This window comes from Odontesthes bonariensis, chromosome 23 (assembly GCF_027942865.1).
Source record: "Odontesthes bonariensis isolate fOdoBon6 chromosome 23, fOdoBon6.hap1, whole genome shotgun sequence".
NCBI classification, from domain to species: domain Eukaryota; kingdom Metazoa; phylum Chordata; class Actinopteri; order Atheriniformes; family Atherinopsidae; genus Odontesthes; species Odontesthes bonariensis.
Window position 1 is genome coordinate 25,361,784 of NC_134528.1, and position 18,744 is coordinate 25,380,527.

At 42.5% G+C, this 18,744-nt stretch overlaps 1 protein-coding gene across 1 annotated transcript; it reads left to right on the forward strand.

Moving 5' to 3' along the window:
* The first annotated feature begins 331 nt into the window (after positions 1-331).
* On the forward strand, positions 332-11,084 carry narf (nuclear prelamin A recognition factor). The gene is made up of 12 exons (XM_075457349.1): positions 332-649; positions 1,259-1,332; positions 1,443-1,508; positions 1,695-1,823; positions 1,940-2,072; positions 2,226-2,360; positions 2,785-2,903; positions 4,838-4,967; positions 6,380-6,452; positions 6,675-6,812; positions 6,971-7,128; positions 9,778-11,084. Exons 2-12 carry the CDS (start codon positions 1,276-1,278, stop codon positions 10,023-10,025), a joined length of 1,386 nt encoding a protein of 461 aa, XP_075313464.1. The 5' UTR covers positions 332-649; positions 1,259-1,275; the 3' UTR covers positions 10,026-11,084.
* Positions 11,085-18,744: the final 7,660 nt, after the last annotated feature.

Consider the following 18,744-nt stretch of genomic DNA (forward strand, 5'->3'; position numbering starts at 1 on the left):
TATTGCTGCAGTAGGCGTTCTCGGTTTGTTTAAACGAATAAAGCTCGATACCACCTACAGAGGAATCAAAGGATGATAGAACATCAACTCTCAAACAATGAATTAAACGATATCCATGAACGACCGCTGGGATAGGCTCCAGCCCCCCCGCGACCCGACCGACGGATTCAGCGGTATAGAAAATGGATGGATGGATGGATCTCCATGAACTTTTTTTTGAAGAGAAGTGATGTTGATCCAACTCTACTAAGTGAGTGCGCGTTCCCGCGTAAAGGGGATACGCTCCCTACCAGGGGACATTACTTTGGCACGACACCGGAAACAGACCATTACTTATTTTGCGCATGCGCGCGGGGACGCGTCGGTACAATGGTGCTAGAAGTATATATATATAATGGCGTGGACACAAGAAGTCCCGTCGGGTTCGAATGCAGCAGATAGTATTTTAAGGAATAACTGCGGGTGTACAAGCCAGCAGTGGCGGTAACGCCGTCCACAGAGTTGACTTGAAAGTGAAAGAGTGCAGAGTTCACCTGCTGAGCTGACTCAGTGCCGCAGTCTGCTTTTAGAAGTGGCGGCGGCTCTTCTGGCTGTCCTCTGCAGTTTCCCATGCCTTTGTCCGAGGGAGCAGAGAATTAGAAACCGTCCGGTGAGTTCCTTCAAAATTCAAACATGAACTGTTAACATCGTGCCACGTTGTTTAACCAACACACAGTTCAACACTTAAGACCTATATCGTATGTAAAATGTGTGCCTTAAGAGAAAGGCCCTTGTCGCGTCAGCTTTTTTTTTAATTACACAGTTGGCACTAGCTAAAATAAAGCCACAGGTAACCAATTCGCGTTACACTATGCATGTTTCGTCTACACGAGACTGTTGATACTTGAGTTATAGTAAAATATAGGGGGGAGGGGTGGGGACAGTAACGCATACTGCCCATATTGTCTGTCTGTCCTTGTCAATTTTCTGTTTTTGCTGCTGTGTATATAATTAACGCGGGCTATTAAACGTAATAACGGGATACTAGTTAACGTTCACTGCCAGTTTCCCACCATTAGCAGGCTGTTGTGTTTACGATAAGCCGGCTGCTTGTGATAGGACGGCGGGGACACTCAGGAGGAGGTTGGAGCTGACGAAACGGAACGCAGTAGCGGCCTGAACGCGCAGATGGCGTGGCATCGCTACACACGCGCAGGCAGCAGCTGAGAGGAAATTATTTTTTAGTCACCTTTTTCTCTGTGTCACATTCCGTTTAAAGGTAGCTGCCAAGAAAAAATGTCAGAGATCAACATAGCCAAGCGCAAGGAGAAGTGTGAGAACTGCACCAAGCAGGTAAAATTCTGTATTTAATGGCTCTAACAGGTGCTAAGTATGAAGATTTATTTATTTTTAATTTTTTACTGTTGTCAGTATTGAATGGATTTTGTGCTCTCCACATGCAGTGTAACAAGAGACAGGGGGATGATGGCGCCATCTCCAACCCGGAGAAGGAGGAAGTCAATGGGCAGGTAGTTTCTGCTTATTGAGCAATGCTGTTATTGAGTGGTTTGGTCAAGTTATCAACAGGACATTCCACCGACTTTACACATCGTAATCAGTTGACTGGTTCAGAGAAGTACTGATGCAGAATACAGTGAGAAAATTAATCAGATTTAAAGTCGCATCTTTGGCTAATTCTTTTTCTCTCACTCAAGGTAAATGAAGGATCTCAGTTGTTGCTGAGTGCGTGTCTCTCCTGCGAAGGCTGTCTGTCAGAGGAGGAAAGTCTGAAGATCTCTCAGCAGAGCGTGGAGGAAGTGGAGCGGGTTCTGGCTCTCAATAAGGTACACCGCACCCAAACATTGGCACCAGAAACCTGAAAAAGGACAAAGAGTGTTCTTGTTGCACTGTAAACAACAGCTGACGGTTTCTACGGTCTCCCTCTCCCTGTCCCTGTCAGAGGTGCGACGCATCGAAGCACAAGGTGCTGGTGGCGTCGGTGTGTCCACAGTCTTTGCCTTTCTTTGCCGTCAAGTTTGGTCTGGATATCACCGAAGCCACCCAGAAACTCTGCAGCTTCCTTAAAGGCCTGGGTGAGCGAAGTGGCAGTGCTGCCTTCTTTCCCAGAACATTATTGGCTCAATTTTATTCAGAACCTGCTTTCCCACTGTTTTGCTACTTTACTGCTCAGAATCTCCCCTGCCACTGTCTCATCATGCATCTCCTCTTTTTGGTTTTCCCTTCAGGAGTTCACTTTGTGTTCGACACCCCAGTAGCAGCGGGCTTCAGCATCTTAGAGACTCAAAAGGAGTTTATTCAGCGGTATCACAGGAAGCACCATGACTCCCATGCCTTGCCCATGTTCACCTCCTCCTGCCCAGGTAAACCGTCTTAGTCCTCACCTCCTCTCTTCTCTCACATTTTCCTCTCCTTCTTTGTTTTTCCTTCAATTCTCCCCCCCGTCACGCTGCTTCAACTTTGATCTATTTTTGCATCCCCTCCCGCTGCTCCTCAGGTTCTTTATTGTGGGCTCAGTTGCTTTTCATCACATGTGCAGAAAGGGGGGCTTGTTTTAGAGTTACAGATAGCAGCAGTGAGCTGGTAGGGGGAGATAGATGGCTCTCCCTTCACCACTCCCTTAATCAGAGATAGGACCGATAAGCTTCATTGGACTTAAATTTAGTTTGAACATGTAATTTAAGTCAATGTTGTTACTAACATTTAGTTTGTCATAATGGGTAACATTATGACTTTTTAAGAAATGGATTGTACACTGTGGATAATTGATTGTGTGTATGTGTGTAGGTTGGATCCGCTACTCAGAGCGTGTCCTGGGCAGTCTGGTGACTCCTCATATCTGCACAGCCAGGTCTCCCCAGCAGATTATGGGCTGTCTGGTTAAGGACTACTTCTCTAAACAGCAGGTGAGCAGCGATGTCTTCATCAATCCGTTAAGGCGATGGCATTCAGTCATTCCTCCTCTTTAACCTTCATGTAGACACCCCTGTGAAAGTGACCGAATGACGGCTAGGGGACAACATCTGCAACGCGCACGAGATTAGAAGGTGCAGTACATTGCAGCTGTCTTTATAGAGTCGGTTCTGAGCTAAAAATCAAATCTCACTTTCCTGCATGTTTAAGCTTGTTGAATAGTCAGCGTTACCCTGTGAGGGTTTAATTACTCTACAGTAATCAACTCGAAGGGAACGTGATGTCTGTTACACCTGAGGACGCCTCATCACTGCTGTTTGTCAGAAGAGAGGCTGCACCACACAAAACACTTATGGTTTGTTCATAACATGCTCGTTTTGCTCTAAGAATTCAGTTCAAACTAACAGAGATAAAACCATGGTGAAGGGAAGTTTGGACAGCTTTTATTTGTTTATTTGATCACATGACCTGTGGTATTCCTCAGACCAGCTGATCACGTGTCAAATTAACCCACCGCTACTGAGTCTGTCTGTCCATTTAAATGTTACTAAGTCCAGTCAGATTGCTGTCTCAAAATGACTCGTTGACATGGACGTGCTCAGCTGCCCCCAGATTAATGGAAAGCTGTGCATGCGTTAAAGAGGCGTCCCGGCAACAACTCAGAAAGGTGGGCTAAATTATGATTATGACAGGGGTTGGAGGGAAGATCTGTACTTCTCAGGGTGTGGGTCAAATATATCCACAAAGTGTCCAACTGAATCATGATAGCAAAGCTGTTGTGATAGTAATCTGTGCAGAACTGTGAAATACTCCCCATCCTAGCAAGAAAAACACCACATGAAATTATACAGAGATTGCTACCCAGAGTTAAAGGCTAAGTACACCCAAACATGGGTTTTTCCCCTCCTTTTTTTTCCTGAAAACCCCACATTCACGCAGAAGCCTGTACATAAAATGCTCCGTCCACAGAAAAACACATATCTAAAATTACAGGATGTGCTCTTCTTTTATCATTTCCGCAGTGACATTTATCAAAGTAGCCGTGAGCTCCAGATCTGTTCTGTTGATCCCGGTCGCCTTTTTCCCTGAACGGTTCAGGAGCTACATGTGTTTATTTTATTTTTTTGTGTTTTTTTATATAAATTCAGAGCTAAACATGGAGTGTGGGAACAATCTGGGAATATGTTCCAGATTATAAAGCGCACACAACCCACGGATGTATTTTAACCAGTAAAGTTGCCTTTTTTTCAGCCTTTTCTTCAGTTTTTTAATATCAGGGAGGGGCCTTGCAGTAAAAAAAACAAAAAAACATTTAAAGATCTCAAATGTAGTCGTAAGTGAACAGTGAAGCAGGAACTTGGGCTGGGGTTTTACAGATCTGCCCTCTGTGTGGTGCTTCTACTACTGCAGACACACAAGAAGATGCGACTGCTGCAGCCTTTGTCAGAAGGTGATTTTTGTGGAAACTTCTTTTCTTGCCTGTATCAATGTGTCTAAAAGGCTCCCGTTGGATCTGCATGTCAGTTTCACTTATCTCGGTACTGTGAAAGCAGCCACACGCGAAAAGCAAACACATCTTACATGCTGAAGGAACGGACATTAGACCAACCTTAATTTCAGTTAAGCAAGCCAGATGCTAAGTGAAGCAACATCTCCGATGTCATTACAGATGAGTAACGTTTCAGGTCATGAATGAGACGGCTCGGCAACAGAAATCTGTCGGAGATGCTGAATAATGATGTCAAATTAAAAAAAAAAAAAAAAGGCTTTCCTTTTTTAGTTGTCCTATAGAGTAACTTTGTCCTGTCCAGAAGTGAAGAGGAGGACTTTACTGTGCAATGTCAGACGGTTCTGTTCTTCTTGTTCTGCTCAGGAACTGCAGTGTGTTACTGTGAGTTTTTTTTCTTCTGTCTTTCTGTTCCAACAGAAGCTGAGTCCAGAGAAAGTCTACCACCTGGTGGTGGCTCCCTGCTTTGATAAGAAACTGGAGGCAGTCAGAGAGGAGTTTTACAGCAGTCTGATGGAAACCAAGGACGTTGACTGTGTCCTCACTTCAAGTAAGATAATGACTGTTATTTTACACACTCCTGCCCTGGATAAGATGCCAGCAAGGTCATTCGTATTCAGGTCAGATAAGTAAATCAGATAAACAAGAAACGGCTCACCTGATAAGATCAGCACAACAACAAGCAGCAGTCGGATGTCGACAGTAAAGCAACAAAGACACATCTGTGATCAGTACGTCCATGTTGCGTGTGCTGAGCAGCAGAGATGACGTCACCGGCGTTCACGACAATACCTCGTATCAGTAACCGTTTCCAAACCGGTGTTAACCCGTCTCAAATGAGCGATGAGCAGACATGAAGCCTACGTCTGACAGTCGGGGTGCCATTTTTTTTCTGTGTTTTTTTTCTTAACACACCAAACCTGATGTTTAAGATAGGATTCAATGTAAATTAACTAGCACATGGCTAATTAGCATATATGTACAGCTAACATTACCAAAGCTATTACAGGAGAGATGTAGCTATATTGCATCTCAGTTATTATAAACGCGTGTTTAGAAATATAAGAGCTGCGTAGCTCTTATGTTTCTCGCATGAATAAAACAACTGAAAATCACTTAATCAGTGGAACACGGTCCGGTCAAAGATAAAGGGTTCACTGTTCATTGAAACCACTGATGCTACTTCTGCCATTACCGAGCAGTTACTGATCTGGTATTATATGCTTGTTGTCAAGGTTTTATTTGTTTTTCAGTTCAAAGCTGTAACCAAGAACAGGCTGCTGTGGTGTATCAGAAAAATCTGCTCACACCTTCACCTCCCTGAATTCAAAGCTTATCTTAGAATGTAATTTAAAACCTAGTTGATTTATCATTAAGGTTACACTCTGAATCAAATGTTTTTTCGTCCATCTCTGGCACATCCTGCTTCCAGTAGTAGTTGATCGGCTCTAAAAGTCCTCAGTGGAGCGCCTTTAATGAGTCTGGTTGGACTCTATTTTAACTGAGTCACTATCTTTAACTCCTTCCTCAAAGAGACACCTTTCTCCACTTTCTACACTAAATAGTCCCTCTCATCTGTTTAAAAGTCACGTTGGAAACCCAAACTGGTGACCTAAGTGCAGAAGTCCACGTACAGATAATTACAACAGAATGCACTTATGATAGAATGCACTTATGATTTGCTGCTGCAAACAGATATGATATCCATCTCTTTGCAGCAGCTCACACCAGACACCACAGTGCATTGACTTTTTTCCTTATTCTTGGAATAGTGCAAACTGCTGCAAAAAGGGAAATGTGCACACTGTCAGCCGTGCATAGAGAATTTCCAGCTTTTGCAGCATGGAAACAAACATTTGACTAAGCTGCTAAAGCGTAGACCTAACCTCTTCTGTTTCTGTGTTTTGTGAAACCTAACCGTTGATAATGACACGCAGTGACAAAATGTGATTCACGTTTCAGAGGAGCTCTATCATTTGATGGAGCAGAGGAAGGTGTCGGTGGAGGAGCTGGACTCGGTTCCACTGGACCAAGTGTGAGTTGAAAAGTGCCCCGAGATCAGACAGACACTTAGACCTGTGATTTCCATGAATGGAAATAACTGGACATAACTGCTGTTTGACTCATGTGATAAGTTCTAAGTAGTTTATTTGAAAAAGGAAAGAAAACTTAGTTCAGGCATTGAAGCATCGTATGAACAGTGATCGTATGAATTTATTGAGTTGGTGTCTCACAGTGGCTTTTATTGTGGCTGTAGGTTGGGAGAAGGTGGAGAGGTGGCGCTGGTGAGACATGATGGCAGGGGTTCCGAAGGCTTCCTGGAACATGTGTTCAAACATGCTGCTAAAGAGCTCTTCGGTCTGGATGTGCAGGAGATCACATACAAGACCCTCAGGTTAGAGACTTGACAGGCTCCTCTGTTCTGCAGCCTTCTCATCAGTCTGGAAGGATCCTTATACCTTGGGAATAATTTCCAGTTAACTAATTAACGTCATGCTCTTACCTTTGAACTTGGAATGCCAAAATGTGACCTTCTGTGTGATGCTTCTCCAGGAATCGGGACTTCCAGGAAGTGACGCTGGAACGGGACGGTGAAATGCTGCTGCAGTTTGCTGCCATCTATGGTTTCAGGAACATCCAGACTCTGGTGCATCGCATGAGAAAAGGACGCGTGCCTTATCAACTGGTGGAGGTGCTGTCCTGCCCAGGAGGTAACCCCCACTACCATCTCATCACACCTGCTAGTGTTCACTCTTTTGTCTGTCAGTACGTTTGTAGGGCCCTATAAAATCCATTTTATTTTTTCCCAAATTCTGTTTTTTTCCGTTTAAATTTTTTGGGAATCTTGCTTTGTTTTGTTTTTTTACCTTGTACTCTTATTTTACTACATAAACAGGGTGTTTTTAATGTAAATGACTAAAATTTACACAAATTAAATAGAAATTAACCTAATTTATTGAGGTGATTTAAAAAAATAATAACAATAATTTCATCAAAAACAAGCAGCAAGTAATGAAACTTTAGTTGACTTGTCATAAAACAACAACCAAACATTTTAAACTTCTTCAAATTTAATTTAAACAAGTTACTTAAAGGCGGGGTAGGGGATCTTTTTCTGGAACATTTTTGTGAACGGACCGTTCACAATGATTGGATACTGATGCCGTCTATCAAACTGCAATCTGCTCCTCCCTCCCCCTCCTTCTCCCTGTGCGCGTACCCTGCTCCGTGAACGTCCAGAAGCTTGGCAGGAAGCTAAACTAGAGCCAGCTTGGCTAGCACCTAGCATTATTAAACGTATAGTTAGCATAAACTAAATACTAAATACGGCAACGATCGATGCTTGCTGTCAGAACAGCGCTCGTGCACCTTCGTGCTCGTGCGCGTTCATGTACTCTAGAGGCGTGCCTTCGGGGGAAAAGTGAAGAAAAGGGTTGGGACTTTTTACCTGTGTATTTTCAAAATGCAGCTTCGCTGGACTCAAAATCCAGGATCTCCTACCCTACCTTTAAAGCAATACTATGTAACATTTCTACCTTAAAATAACAGTTTGAAAAAAATTGTGCGGCTAGAATGAGTTTTAATATTACGATTGGCCTGACTCCTATGCCAGTTTTTCCAACTCAGACCCCCATTCGGGGGTCTGAGTTGGAAAAACTGCGCTATGTAACTTTGCTGGACCGGCCCGGGAGCTGAGCGGACGTACTTCGACTTGCTTTCTGGCACACCTACCGCAAAAACAAATGGACCCCTCTCACGCTCCCAGGTATAAGGCTAAGCTAGCGCAACATTGTCAGTACGATCATCATGGCAGAGGCACCGAAGAAACAGAAGAAGACGTTGACTGATGAAGCAAGGAAGAGAAAGAGAGAGGCAGTGTCGTAACCATACATTACCTCCAAGCCTGTAGGGGGAGCTCCATAATGGGCTTTTTGAGAAGTTACATAGTATTGCTTTAAAGGAGCACCGTCGCCTGACAGCGAGAGGGTTCCAGGTTCAACTCCCAGCTGGGGCCTTTCTGTCTACATGTTCTTGCCGTGTATACGTGGGTTCTCTCCAGGTACTCCGGCTTTTTTTTTTTTTTTTTTTAAACCTGGACCTTATTTCTAGCTGTATAAACGTTCATTTACTCATTGATAACATTTTGGTGTCGTTTGGACGCTATTTAGATAATTTGAGAAATGATCTACTACAAATTATCTCTTTGAAATACTTCATTTTACCAATACTTTAAGGTATTGTTGAAATGAAGGAGTTTCATGCCTTATTTAGAGGCCGTTATAATATACGCAGATATATATATATATATATATATATATATATACACGCGGCTCTCAAATGATCTAGATGGTGTCCGAACAACTCCGAGTGACACTAAAATATTATAAATGAGTAAATGAACATATATACAGCTAGAAATAAGGTTTAAAAAAACGGAACTTTCCCTTTATGCTGTAGGACTAGTTGGTCCTTGTGAGTTAGTACCTTGTCAATTGAGTGCTGGCAAAATTTTTAGAACAACAGTTCACCTGTCACACAAGTCATTTGGGTATTGCTCGGCTCTGTATTGAAGGGTTAGTGTCGAGTTTCTGAGTTTTTTTTTTTTTTTCGACGTCAAAGACAGAGCCATGGGCAGCCGCTTTGCTATGCTTACATTCAGTGGGGTTACATGGCACTGAAAGGATCAGATAATTGGCTAAATTACAATAAGAATGAGTTGAGCAAGGGTAATTATCCTTGGATATATGGCGGTGAATGAATCGGATCAGAGGCACAAAGTATGTCATACTCCGATACAATAGGTGGCGCTGTACCCATTTCAACTATTGCTAATAGAGCCACTTCCGGTTGACCCCTTCAACACCAACAATAACATCAAACTCAGGCATTTGAGAAAAAGGCAAACGAAGAGCAAGATGAAGGTACGTCCGTCTATATTTCGTTTGTGATAAGCTGCTTATTGCACAAACGCAATGCACAACGGTGCATTCTCCATCGCGTTGTTTGTTTCTTTCCGACGGCGACTACAACAGTAATATCGTCTCTTCCGACTTCCGGTTCCCGACCCCGGGAAAAAATCTCGAGCATGCGCAGAACGCAAAGTCTAATTCACCACGTGCTTCACCCGTCTACAAGCACGTTTATTTTGACTTTCAACCGAGTTATATCGGGGTCTTAATCCGATCGATTCCATGATAGTGGAAATTGTAGTGAAATTGTCTACGTTTGCATGACTCCAGGAAAAAACAAGTTATTGTGTAACACACACTGGGGTTTGGAAATGTGTCAGTCCAACTGAAATCGAGCTTTTCAGAAGCAGGAGTGTTGAGTCTCTCTGTTTTTCCCACGTTTCCCCTCAGGGTGTTTGAGTGGCCGAGGTCAGGCGGAGAGCGAGGCGGGTGGTCAAATAGATAAAGCCCTGGTCCAGCAGATGGAGGAGGTCTACAGTAGCCTGCCAGTCCGACTTCCAGAGCTCAACCCCATCCTTAAAACTCTCTATCAAGACTGGCTGCAGGGCCAGGACTCTCTGCAGGCCAGTAAGCTGCTGCACACGGAGTACCGAAATCAGAGCCAGACGCCCACACCACCCCCACACATGCAGTGGTGAGAGGAAAGGGTTGTTTTCCTTTTAAAACACAAATTAACTGCTGGTTGGTGTTTATTTTGCTTGGACCACTTCATATGTAATTCCGTCCCAGTGAAGAACAAACTGGACCACACACACCAGAGAGCTCACTAGTGAGTGAAACCACAGGGGGGCGCTGTTTGTTTCTTTAAAGAAATGGTGAATCCTTGATTAAACCTGAACCTGGTGAAACGAAAGGGTCCAGAGTCAACGAATACCCACACACTTCATATTTCCTGACTGAAGCTGTTATGTTAATCACTTGTGATAATGGTTTACAAATAAGTGTGGTAAGAAGTCACATGACCCCTGCTGTTCTGGGAAATTGCGTCATCTGTTGCAAGTGTGGACTGTGCAGGGCAATAAGCTCCTGAGATTAAATGCCGTAAACTATTATCACATCTATATATATATATATATATATATATATATATATTTTTTTTTTTTTTCTGTTAATTTTTACAAGATCAAGCATCATATATGATGCCATGCCTAAACATTTGCAGATAAAGGGTTGTACGTGTGACTGGAACGCCGTCGTGGTCGGGTTAAATTTTTACTTTTACACAAAAAGCAGGAGCCTCCTGATGAGAACTGACTGGCTAAAGGTAACGTTAAGAGTGAGAATAGATTGATTTCATGTGAACTGTGTGCATTTATTCTAAAAAGAAAAAGCCATATTGCCAATAAATATTAGTAGATTCTTTTGCCAAGAAAAGAACGTGAGACTGCAAGAAAGTGTTGGTAATGAGGAAAGGAGGGGGTTAATATATTTTCTTTTTTGATTTATGATCTGTGTGCCATCTGCTGAATGAAGTGCACGGTGACGTGAAAAAGAAACCTCACTTAAAGGTTTTATGAAAGCAGTATGGCCAGACTCAGTTTTTCCATACACTGTTTCCGCATTTTCACTTGGTATTTGTTGGATAATCCCAGGGTGTGATATGCAATGTTGTTGACATCTGAAGTTGTATTTCATCATGTTATGATTCAATCCTGATTCCAAAAAAGTTGGGACAATAAACGTAAATGAAAGCAGAATGCAATGATTTTCAAATCTCACCAACCAACATATAGAGCATAGAAAATATATAACATTTTGAAAGTGAGGCTTTTTTTAAAATTTCATGGCAGCAACACGTCCAAAGTAGTTGAACCTCTATGCAGCATCCTCTCTTCTTTCAACAGCAGTCTGTAAGCACCTGGAAACTGAAGAGACCAGAGGGGTGTTCCATGAAAGAACCTAAAGAAAGCCAGGCTATAGCCGGAAAGCCTCGCTTGAACTAACACCATCTCCCAATTAAGCCTCAAGTCGCTCCACGAAGCCAGTTTAGCTGCATCTCAGTGAGGCTAATCCAAGCGAGGCTTACATAGCCTAGCTAAGTGCGAGTGCACGAGGAACGTAAGGTGCTGTTTACACATACCCGGGTATTTTGATAAACGCATATTTTCTAACCTTCGTTTGCAAAAATAACTAAGTGCACACAGCCCCGTTTTTAAAAAAAAAACACGTCTACATTGATCAGCATAAATACGCTATCAAGAGCTGTTAAATTACGCCAAGCCTGACGGTGGCAGTGTTAGAACAATGAGAATTCCACACAAGCCAATCAGAAGCCTATTAGAGAACCGCTGACAGGAAGAACTTCCGGATCCTTTTCAAGAAGAAAGTATGGCGCCAGGCTCATGTGTGTGGACTGACAGCGAGACTGAGTTACTTTTAAACGTTGCGCTGGACTATAAAACTGCTAAAGCCCTGAAAATTGTATGACTGTAATTTTCAAAATCACACAAGCGAGTATAGCTCTCAACAACAGAAATGCTGCTAGTACCTCCATGCTTGCTAGATAAACAATGGACGGAGAGAATGGCGTTTTCACGCTAGCATCCTGCCAACATGGCGGATAGGGGCGGGGCTCTGTACTATGATGACAACTCCTCATTCTCAATTGCCCAAAACTCCGTTTTTGTCTCTTTCAACCAGTTTATACACAAACGCTAAACGGAGTTTTTAAAAAATTTCCACTTTTGCCGGAGTTTTTTTTATGCTTCGTTTTCGGAGAAAAAAACTTTTGTGTATACCAGAAATGGTAATACAGCTGTGATCAATAAAGGGAGGGAAACGGCATGGCAAACAACTGCCGACAGACTAAATGCGTAAGATATGAAAGTTTCATACCATTGTCAATTGTTACACATTTATTTTACTGTCCTCATGTATTTATGCTCTCCTCTTTGTGTTATTTGTTGACATAAAGCATGCTAAATTGTCTCAGTATGAGATGTACTGCACAAATATAGCTACTGGCCCTGCTCAGTTTATTAATAACCCAATAATCAACACGCATCATCATAGTTTGTGACTATATTATTGTGAGTGTGTGGACCACATATTATTTTTTCACTGTTGCATCTCAACAGGAGCAATCTTGACAGCCAAAAGTGTACCTGGCAGCAGGTGAAAGTAAAGTACAGGAACATATTTCAGAGTGGTAAGTAGCCTTTGAAGAAATGTGTTTGTCCAATAAAGAGAGCACCAAACTAGATATGGAATACAAGAAACTGAAAAATAAAAAAGATCAAGCATGAAACTGGAGTGGGATGTAAATATAAATTCAGATAAAGGAGAAGGTCGTGGTGTGAACTGTATTTAATTCTGTTTTCTCTCCACAGCTTGAGAAACATCTAATGATAATTAAACAATTCAACACAACTTGAACTCAAACTTGTCATTATTGTAGAAATTTGTTTATACATTTATATTGACAGTGGGGTGCCATGACCTAACGTGTGGAAAGTTATAAATCATCTCTGTCCATTTAGCCTTCTTACACTTGCTCTGACTTAAACTGCTACTGTGTCAATGCTAAATTATGAAAAGAAGTTCTAACTCAAAGGTCACAACAATAAGGATCAATGGAAATATGTGTCCCTGTATAGGTCCCTCACTGTGTCAGGAGAAACTGAGTCCTTTCAGGCACTGAAACCTGCAGGAACTCAAGCAAGAAAAGACTTGAGCCTGAAAAGTTGTCCACAAGACGAAATGTATAAAATATGAAGTATACTATTAATCTAAGATAGCTCTGTCAGAAGTCAGCCATGGTGCCTGAGAACTTTAAACAATGAACCGTATTTAATTTGGCCAAAGGTCATTTCTATCCGTGCCCTTGTTTTAGCATGTGCATGTGCATGTGCATGCCCTTGTTCCTGGATCAGGATATGGCGTGAGGAGGTACGGCCAGCATGCATAGCCTCTGTCCCCAAGCAGGACACCATTGAACTCTCTTGCAGAATAAGAGAAATGTTGAATGGATACACATGTGTTAAGACTTGGCAATTTGATGCAATATGTGCCATATATGGCTATTTATAATAAAATATGACGAGCACTTTAAATTCCTTAAGATGACCTCTACACCTGACCTCTCATTAGATTACCAAAATTATGACTATGTTATATACACCTTACTTCAAAAGTACACTCCTTTGGGGAAGTAAAATTCTCCCCTTGTGCAAACCTCTGTGCCAGTGAGGATGCTTGGAAGATCCTCGAATCATGAACTGATCCCGGCCAATTAGCCTCAATGTTGGAAATTAAATGACCTCCATCACAGATCATCTGTATGCACGGAGGATAGGAGTCAATGATGAGGTTCATGGATTCACATAAATGTAACATTGCTCAGCATTACTCAAAGGGGTTGATGTGGTGTTTTTTGAAATGAGAAATCCAGTTCAGAGTCTATGGACAATTATCCCCAAGTGTACCTGTACATTTAGGCTATGGAAAAATGTTTGGTTTACGTAGTCAGCCTCCACGGGTCCAGCAGGGGCCTGGATGCGTGCATGGGTACAGTCTAGTGCACCGATAACATTGGGGAAGACTGAGGGAGATGATAAACTTAATGCAAATACTTCAGCCAGTAGGTTGTTTTACATTATCGGCTGTTGTAAATGTGGAGCAGCAGCCTGAAAGGACATAGGTCAGCGGCATAAGTTACCATGGTTACTCAGCGGGCATTCAAATAAGCCACGTTCGTGGAACGGATTAGCCAGAACTATTGAGAAAAGCCTGGCTTTCCGCTAATCCAGCTTCGTGGAACACCCCTCAGTTTCTGGATCTTTTTTCCTTTTCATATGACTGTAATAGGGAACAACAAGTTACAGAGGGGTTTGCTAGCATCTGTGGCCAATCCAGCTGGTGGCTGCTAGATGTTGAGCATAGGTTGCGATGGCCGCCTTGAAGCTATGGACAGTGACAGATCCCTATTCACTAAATTAAGGGGAAAAAGGTGTAATTTTCACCCATTTTTTCTTTTCAGGCTAAAAACTTAAATGCACAATTGAAAGGAACACAGTCAAGTCTTTGAACAGGCTGTAGGTTTCACTTTTTCTTCTTTCAAAACTCTTGAATAATTTTATTTTTTCCAGGTTGCTGAGAGTAATTTTTACACTAGCAGTTACTTCTTTTGTCAAGCCTCATGAGACCGAAAGCCAGCTTGTCTGACATCTTATAATTAGCTGTATTTACATAGCCTGGGTGCCAGCCGAACTTAGCCCCGCCCATAAAAGATTTGGTCGGGAAGTTCGGTCTGGCTCTGCTCAGTTGGGAAATCATTATGCCCGACCAAGAATTGGTCGGACCAATCAGATTGCCAGGGCGGGCTTTATACGATGATGGACAGATGATCAACAGGGACATTATCGACTACGTCACTAAAGAGCTGAACACGGCTGCCGCTGGAGAGCTAGGGCGTGTAGATTCTGCCATCGAGTCTGTTCTATAGGATCTCCACATTGCATTCATTTTGAAAGACGAACAGAGGAACGCGATAAAGGCTTTTATCGATAGAAAAGATGTTTTTGCCGTCGTTCCTACAACAAGTGTGTGTCGCTTAATCTACGTCACATACTACGTTGCTCTGATTGGTTATAGGTCTATCCAATTGAGCGAAGAGGCATTTTTTCTCCTGGTTCGGTTGAAACACGCCCCATACTCAAATCTCTATTGAGCGGTATCAGACTCACATTCTGACTAGAATCGTGAGTATGACGTAGTCAGGCTAGTATTTACAGCCCTTTGAAGCGCAGATGTGAGTGTTATTTTATGGGGGCAGCTGAAGTGCAAAAGATGTTAGATGATATTATAGATGGCACTACAGAGTCAGGACTAAATTAATTCACTGTGGTTTCACACAAATTATGTTGGAATGCTGAACAGCCTGTCAGGGTGAGGTTTAGGAAAGGACACGGATGCGGACTTAAGAAGAAAGTTTGGTTTATTTAAGGCAAAAATAACAATAACAAAAGTTCAAACTAAAAGCGCGGCTGAGCCGGATTCAGAAAAAACATAACTTGGAAAAACAAACAAAAGGCTTTCATGGCATGGAACAAATAAATACTTAGCTCTGGTCACAACAGGTTGTGGCATGGCATGAAGGGCAGGTGACAAACAAAGATCCGACCACAAGACAGGGGAGACTGGAAACTAAATAGAGGGCTGGGAGTGATTGGAGAGTGAGTGCAGCTGGTGACAATGACTGAAGCCTGATTTATGCCCCCGCCCCCTACGCAGACACTACGCAGACACTCTGGTGCACCTCCTCAAAATTGTAAAGGCTCTAGCATGGTTGCCGCGTCTGCTAGCGCGAGCGGTGTTGATGACGTCACGATTTCGTGCCCGCCATGTATAGTGGCGCAAGTCGATGCGCCAGTAGTTGCAATTTTCTCCGTCACAGAGGTGGCGCTGCTACGTTAAGGTTACCGCTACTCTACAACCACGAAAGTGGAGAAGAAAACAATGCCGCTGTCAAGAGCAAGAATACTGTCATTAATGATACTGCTGCAGTTTTCGGATCATTTTAATTTTTTAATTCAGTTAATAGAGGTGAAGGTTTGAAGCCCCCGGCATCAACAGAGTCTCTGCCCTCTTTGCCTTCACGTATCTGTCCCGTAGCTTCTTCCACACATTCACACACACACAGAACTCTCATAGTGTATGACTTCGGCGATCGATTAATTTGTGCGCACGCCTGTGGAACACGGAAGCTGAGAAAGGTTAAGGTGCGCTGTTTTTGAAATCTCAAAATGTATATGTCTGTGCTAGCTAATGGTATGGTTAGCCCCTGGGTTGAATTGTATTGCTACTAACACCACGGCCAATTCGGTAAAAAGTATTTTGATACACGTTAAGAGCCTCAGGAAAGGTTAAAAGCTTGCCCGATAGAGCCCGCTTTCATGGAAATCAGCGCAATCGGACAACTTTGCGCAGCGGGCATGAAAATTTCTCGCGGTTTTCCCTTTGGCCAACTTTCCTGGGTCTCCAAAAGATGGGATATGTTTGTAAAAATGCCGGAATTCTCCTTTAACATAGCGCAGACAGCGCTTCAAGGCATAAATCAAAAATAACTGCGTCGTGTCTGCGACAAGCTCACTGCGACACACTGCTGCGAAGTAGCTATACACGAGCCTTTAGGGTGCAGTGAATGAACTAATGACCAGAGTGAGGGGGGAAAACAATGACAAGACTGAAACTCAAAACCTGGACATGAACTGAACACCTAAAACATAAAACTTAAAACATGAGTCCCATGGTGTGACACAGCCTTTTTTTTTCTTTTTTTTTTCCTGGAAGTCGTCCAAAGATGTTTGAAGTTGAGAATCAAGAATCTGTATTGTAATGCAGGAATGCAGTTTCCTTTAGGCAGTAACAGATGCTCTGATTTCCACCGATAGCCTCTATGCTCAGTTTGAACCATTAGTCGTTCTGTATATTAGAAAAACACTTTTTTCCAGCTGATACTTCTGCCATTATTCCTGCATTTTTTTCCAAACTTTAAATCATTCCACTATTATCTTTTCACCTTCAAATTCCTTCAACCAAGACTTCAGCAGCTGTTTTTTCTGCTAAAATTTTACTTTTTTCAGCCAGCTTAGCTATCCCCATTCAGCTTACCAGCATTCTCACTGCTGTTTCGCAGGAACAGCTTTTTCTAGTTGTCGATTCGTTGTTACCGTATAATTAGACATAAAGTGCCAAATATTTTTATAACTGGTAGCTAATTTGTCATTATCATCAGTAATTGTAATAAATCTTGAACATGTTTAGATTAATCAAGGACAGGGCTCTCAAGTTTTCAAGTTTGCTTGGAGTGAGATTCGGGCAGGGCAGGGGCCGGGCCGTGTGCGCGGAGGGAGGGGGGGGGTTTCTTTCGTTTTTTTTTTTGGGGGGGGGGGGCTGGTCCCTTGCAGTATTCCATCACCATAAACTAGCTAAAGAACAATTGTTTTATTTATACCAAAATCACAAATCTTCACTTTTACACTAAATTCTGCTATATTTTAAAATAAATTGTTTTAGGTATGCAAAGTCTTAACAAACAAAACATTTTTATGAGTGTTGTTGTAAGTGTTTGTGGCAGATTTTGATGCTTGATGACTGATATTGGGGGCTCCCTTTTAAAGCACAGCCATTTTCACAGTCATGATGGATGACAGAGTTCCATTCAGAGCCAACGTGTTCCTGGTCTTGGTTTTATTGAGCCCCACCATGGAAAAAACCCTCTCTGCATCAGCATTTCAGTGTGGCAGAACTAATACCAGTTTGGCAATTGTAAATAGCCTTGGGAACCTGCTCATACCAGTCACCTTTGAAAAGAATTAACCACGGAAGCCTAATTACACTCCTACATATTTTTCATTTTTCATTAAGTTGCTCATGTCAAAGGGTGTGTGCTGAATATTTAGGTCTACTACTCCAATGAACACTTTAATCAGCAGGTATTGGTCTTTTACAAGGAGTAGGAAAACTATAGTAACTAACAAAAGATTAAAATAAATGAAGATATGACCTGCTGAAGATCCTGACGGTTCTCTTCCACCTCCAGCTCGTCTACAACTTCTGCACGCATTCAGACCATAAAGGTTATGTCCGCTGTGCATTCATGGAACGTGTGCTTGCAGCTTAAAGCTATTTCAGACCTAACCCGGCAACAAGAAATTCTGTTTTCTGATTGGCTGAGAAATTCTGTTTTGTGATTTTCCGATGGGTTGCTAAATCAAGACAGCTGTACCAGAGCTATAGTTCTGAGCTGTACGAGCGCACCTGCCATTGACTCGTTTATAGTATAGGCCATTATAATTTCTGTGCGATGAAGTTTATCATTTCTCAGCGTGAGAAATGGCATGTGTGGCGTGTGAGCGTGTGAACTTGTTGAAATGCGTGTGTCTCACGCTCATTGCGTGAGACTTGAGAGCCCTGATCAAGGATGAAACCCATTGGGAAGAGTTGTTCTTGATTCTTTCTTGTTTTATTTACTCTCACCTTAAATGTCCTTCTCACCAGTTTGTTAAGCTGTCACCTCCCACCGTCCCCCAAATGCTCAATAAGAATTTTAAAAAGTCACCTTCAATAGTGCAAATACCAGCATGCTAACAAATGTCACTCTCTCTTCCAAAGTATATACACACATCGTCATTATCTTTTTTTTCCCCCAGCCAATGTAGTCGAGCAGTGTTGCACTCTTGACGGTTCCAGAAGGTAGCACTCATCTGTTGGAACAGATTTCACTTTTGACCCGCTATTGAGCAACATGTGTCTGTCAATCCCGCCTCATTCTTTTACATCTCTGCCATTCATTCTTTTTATCTGTGTGAAGTTTCACTTTGCCAAAAGGAAATTCCCCTACACTGTGTAGGAGGA

Excerpts from the sequence above, each read along its gene's own strand:
- narf (XM_075457349.1), top strand. The coding sequence starts at position 1,276 with ATGTCAGAGATCAACATAGCCAAGCGCAAGGAGAAGTGTGAGAACTGC. Across the intron at positions 2,073-2,225 it reads CAGCTTCCTTAAAGGCCTGG|GAGTTCACTTTGTGTTCGAC; the intron begins GTGAGCGAAGTG and ends TTTTCCCTTCAG. Across the intron at positions 2,361-2,784 it reads GTTCACCTCCTCCTGCCCAG|GTTGGATCCGCTACTCAGAG; the intron begins GTAAACCGTCTT and ends GTATGTGTGTAG.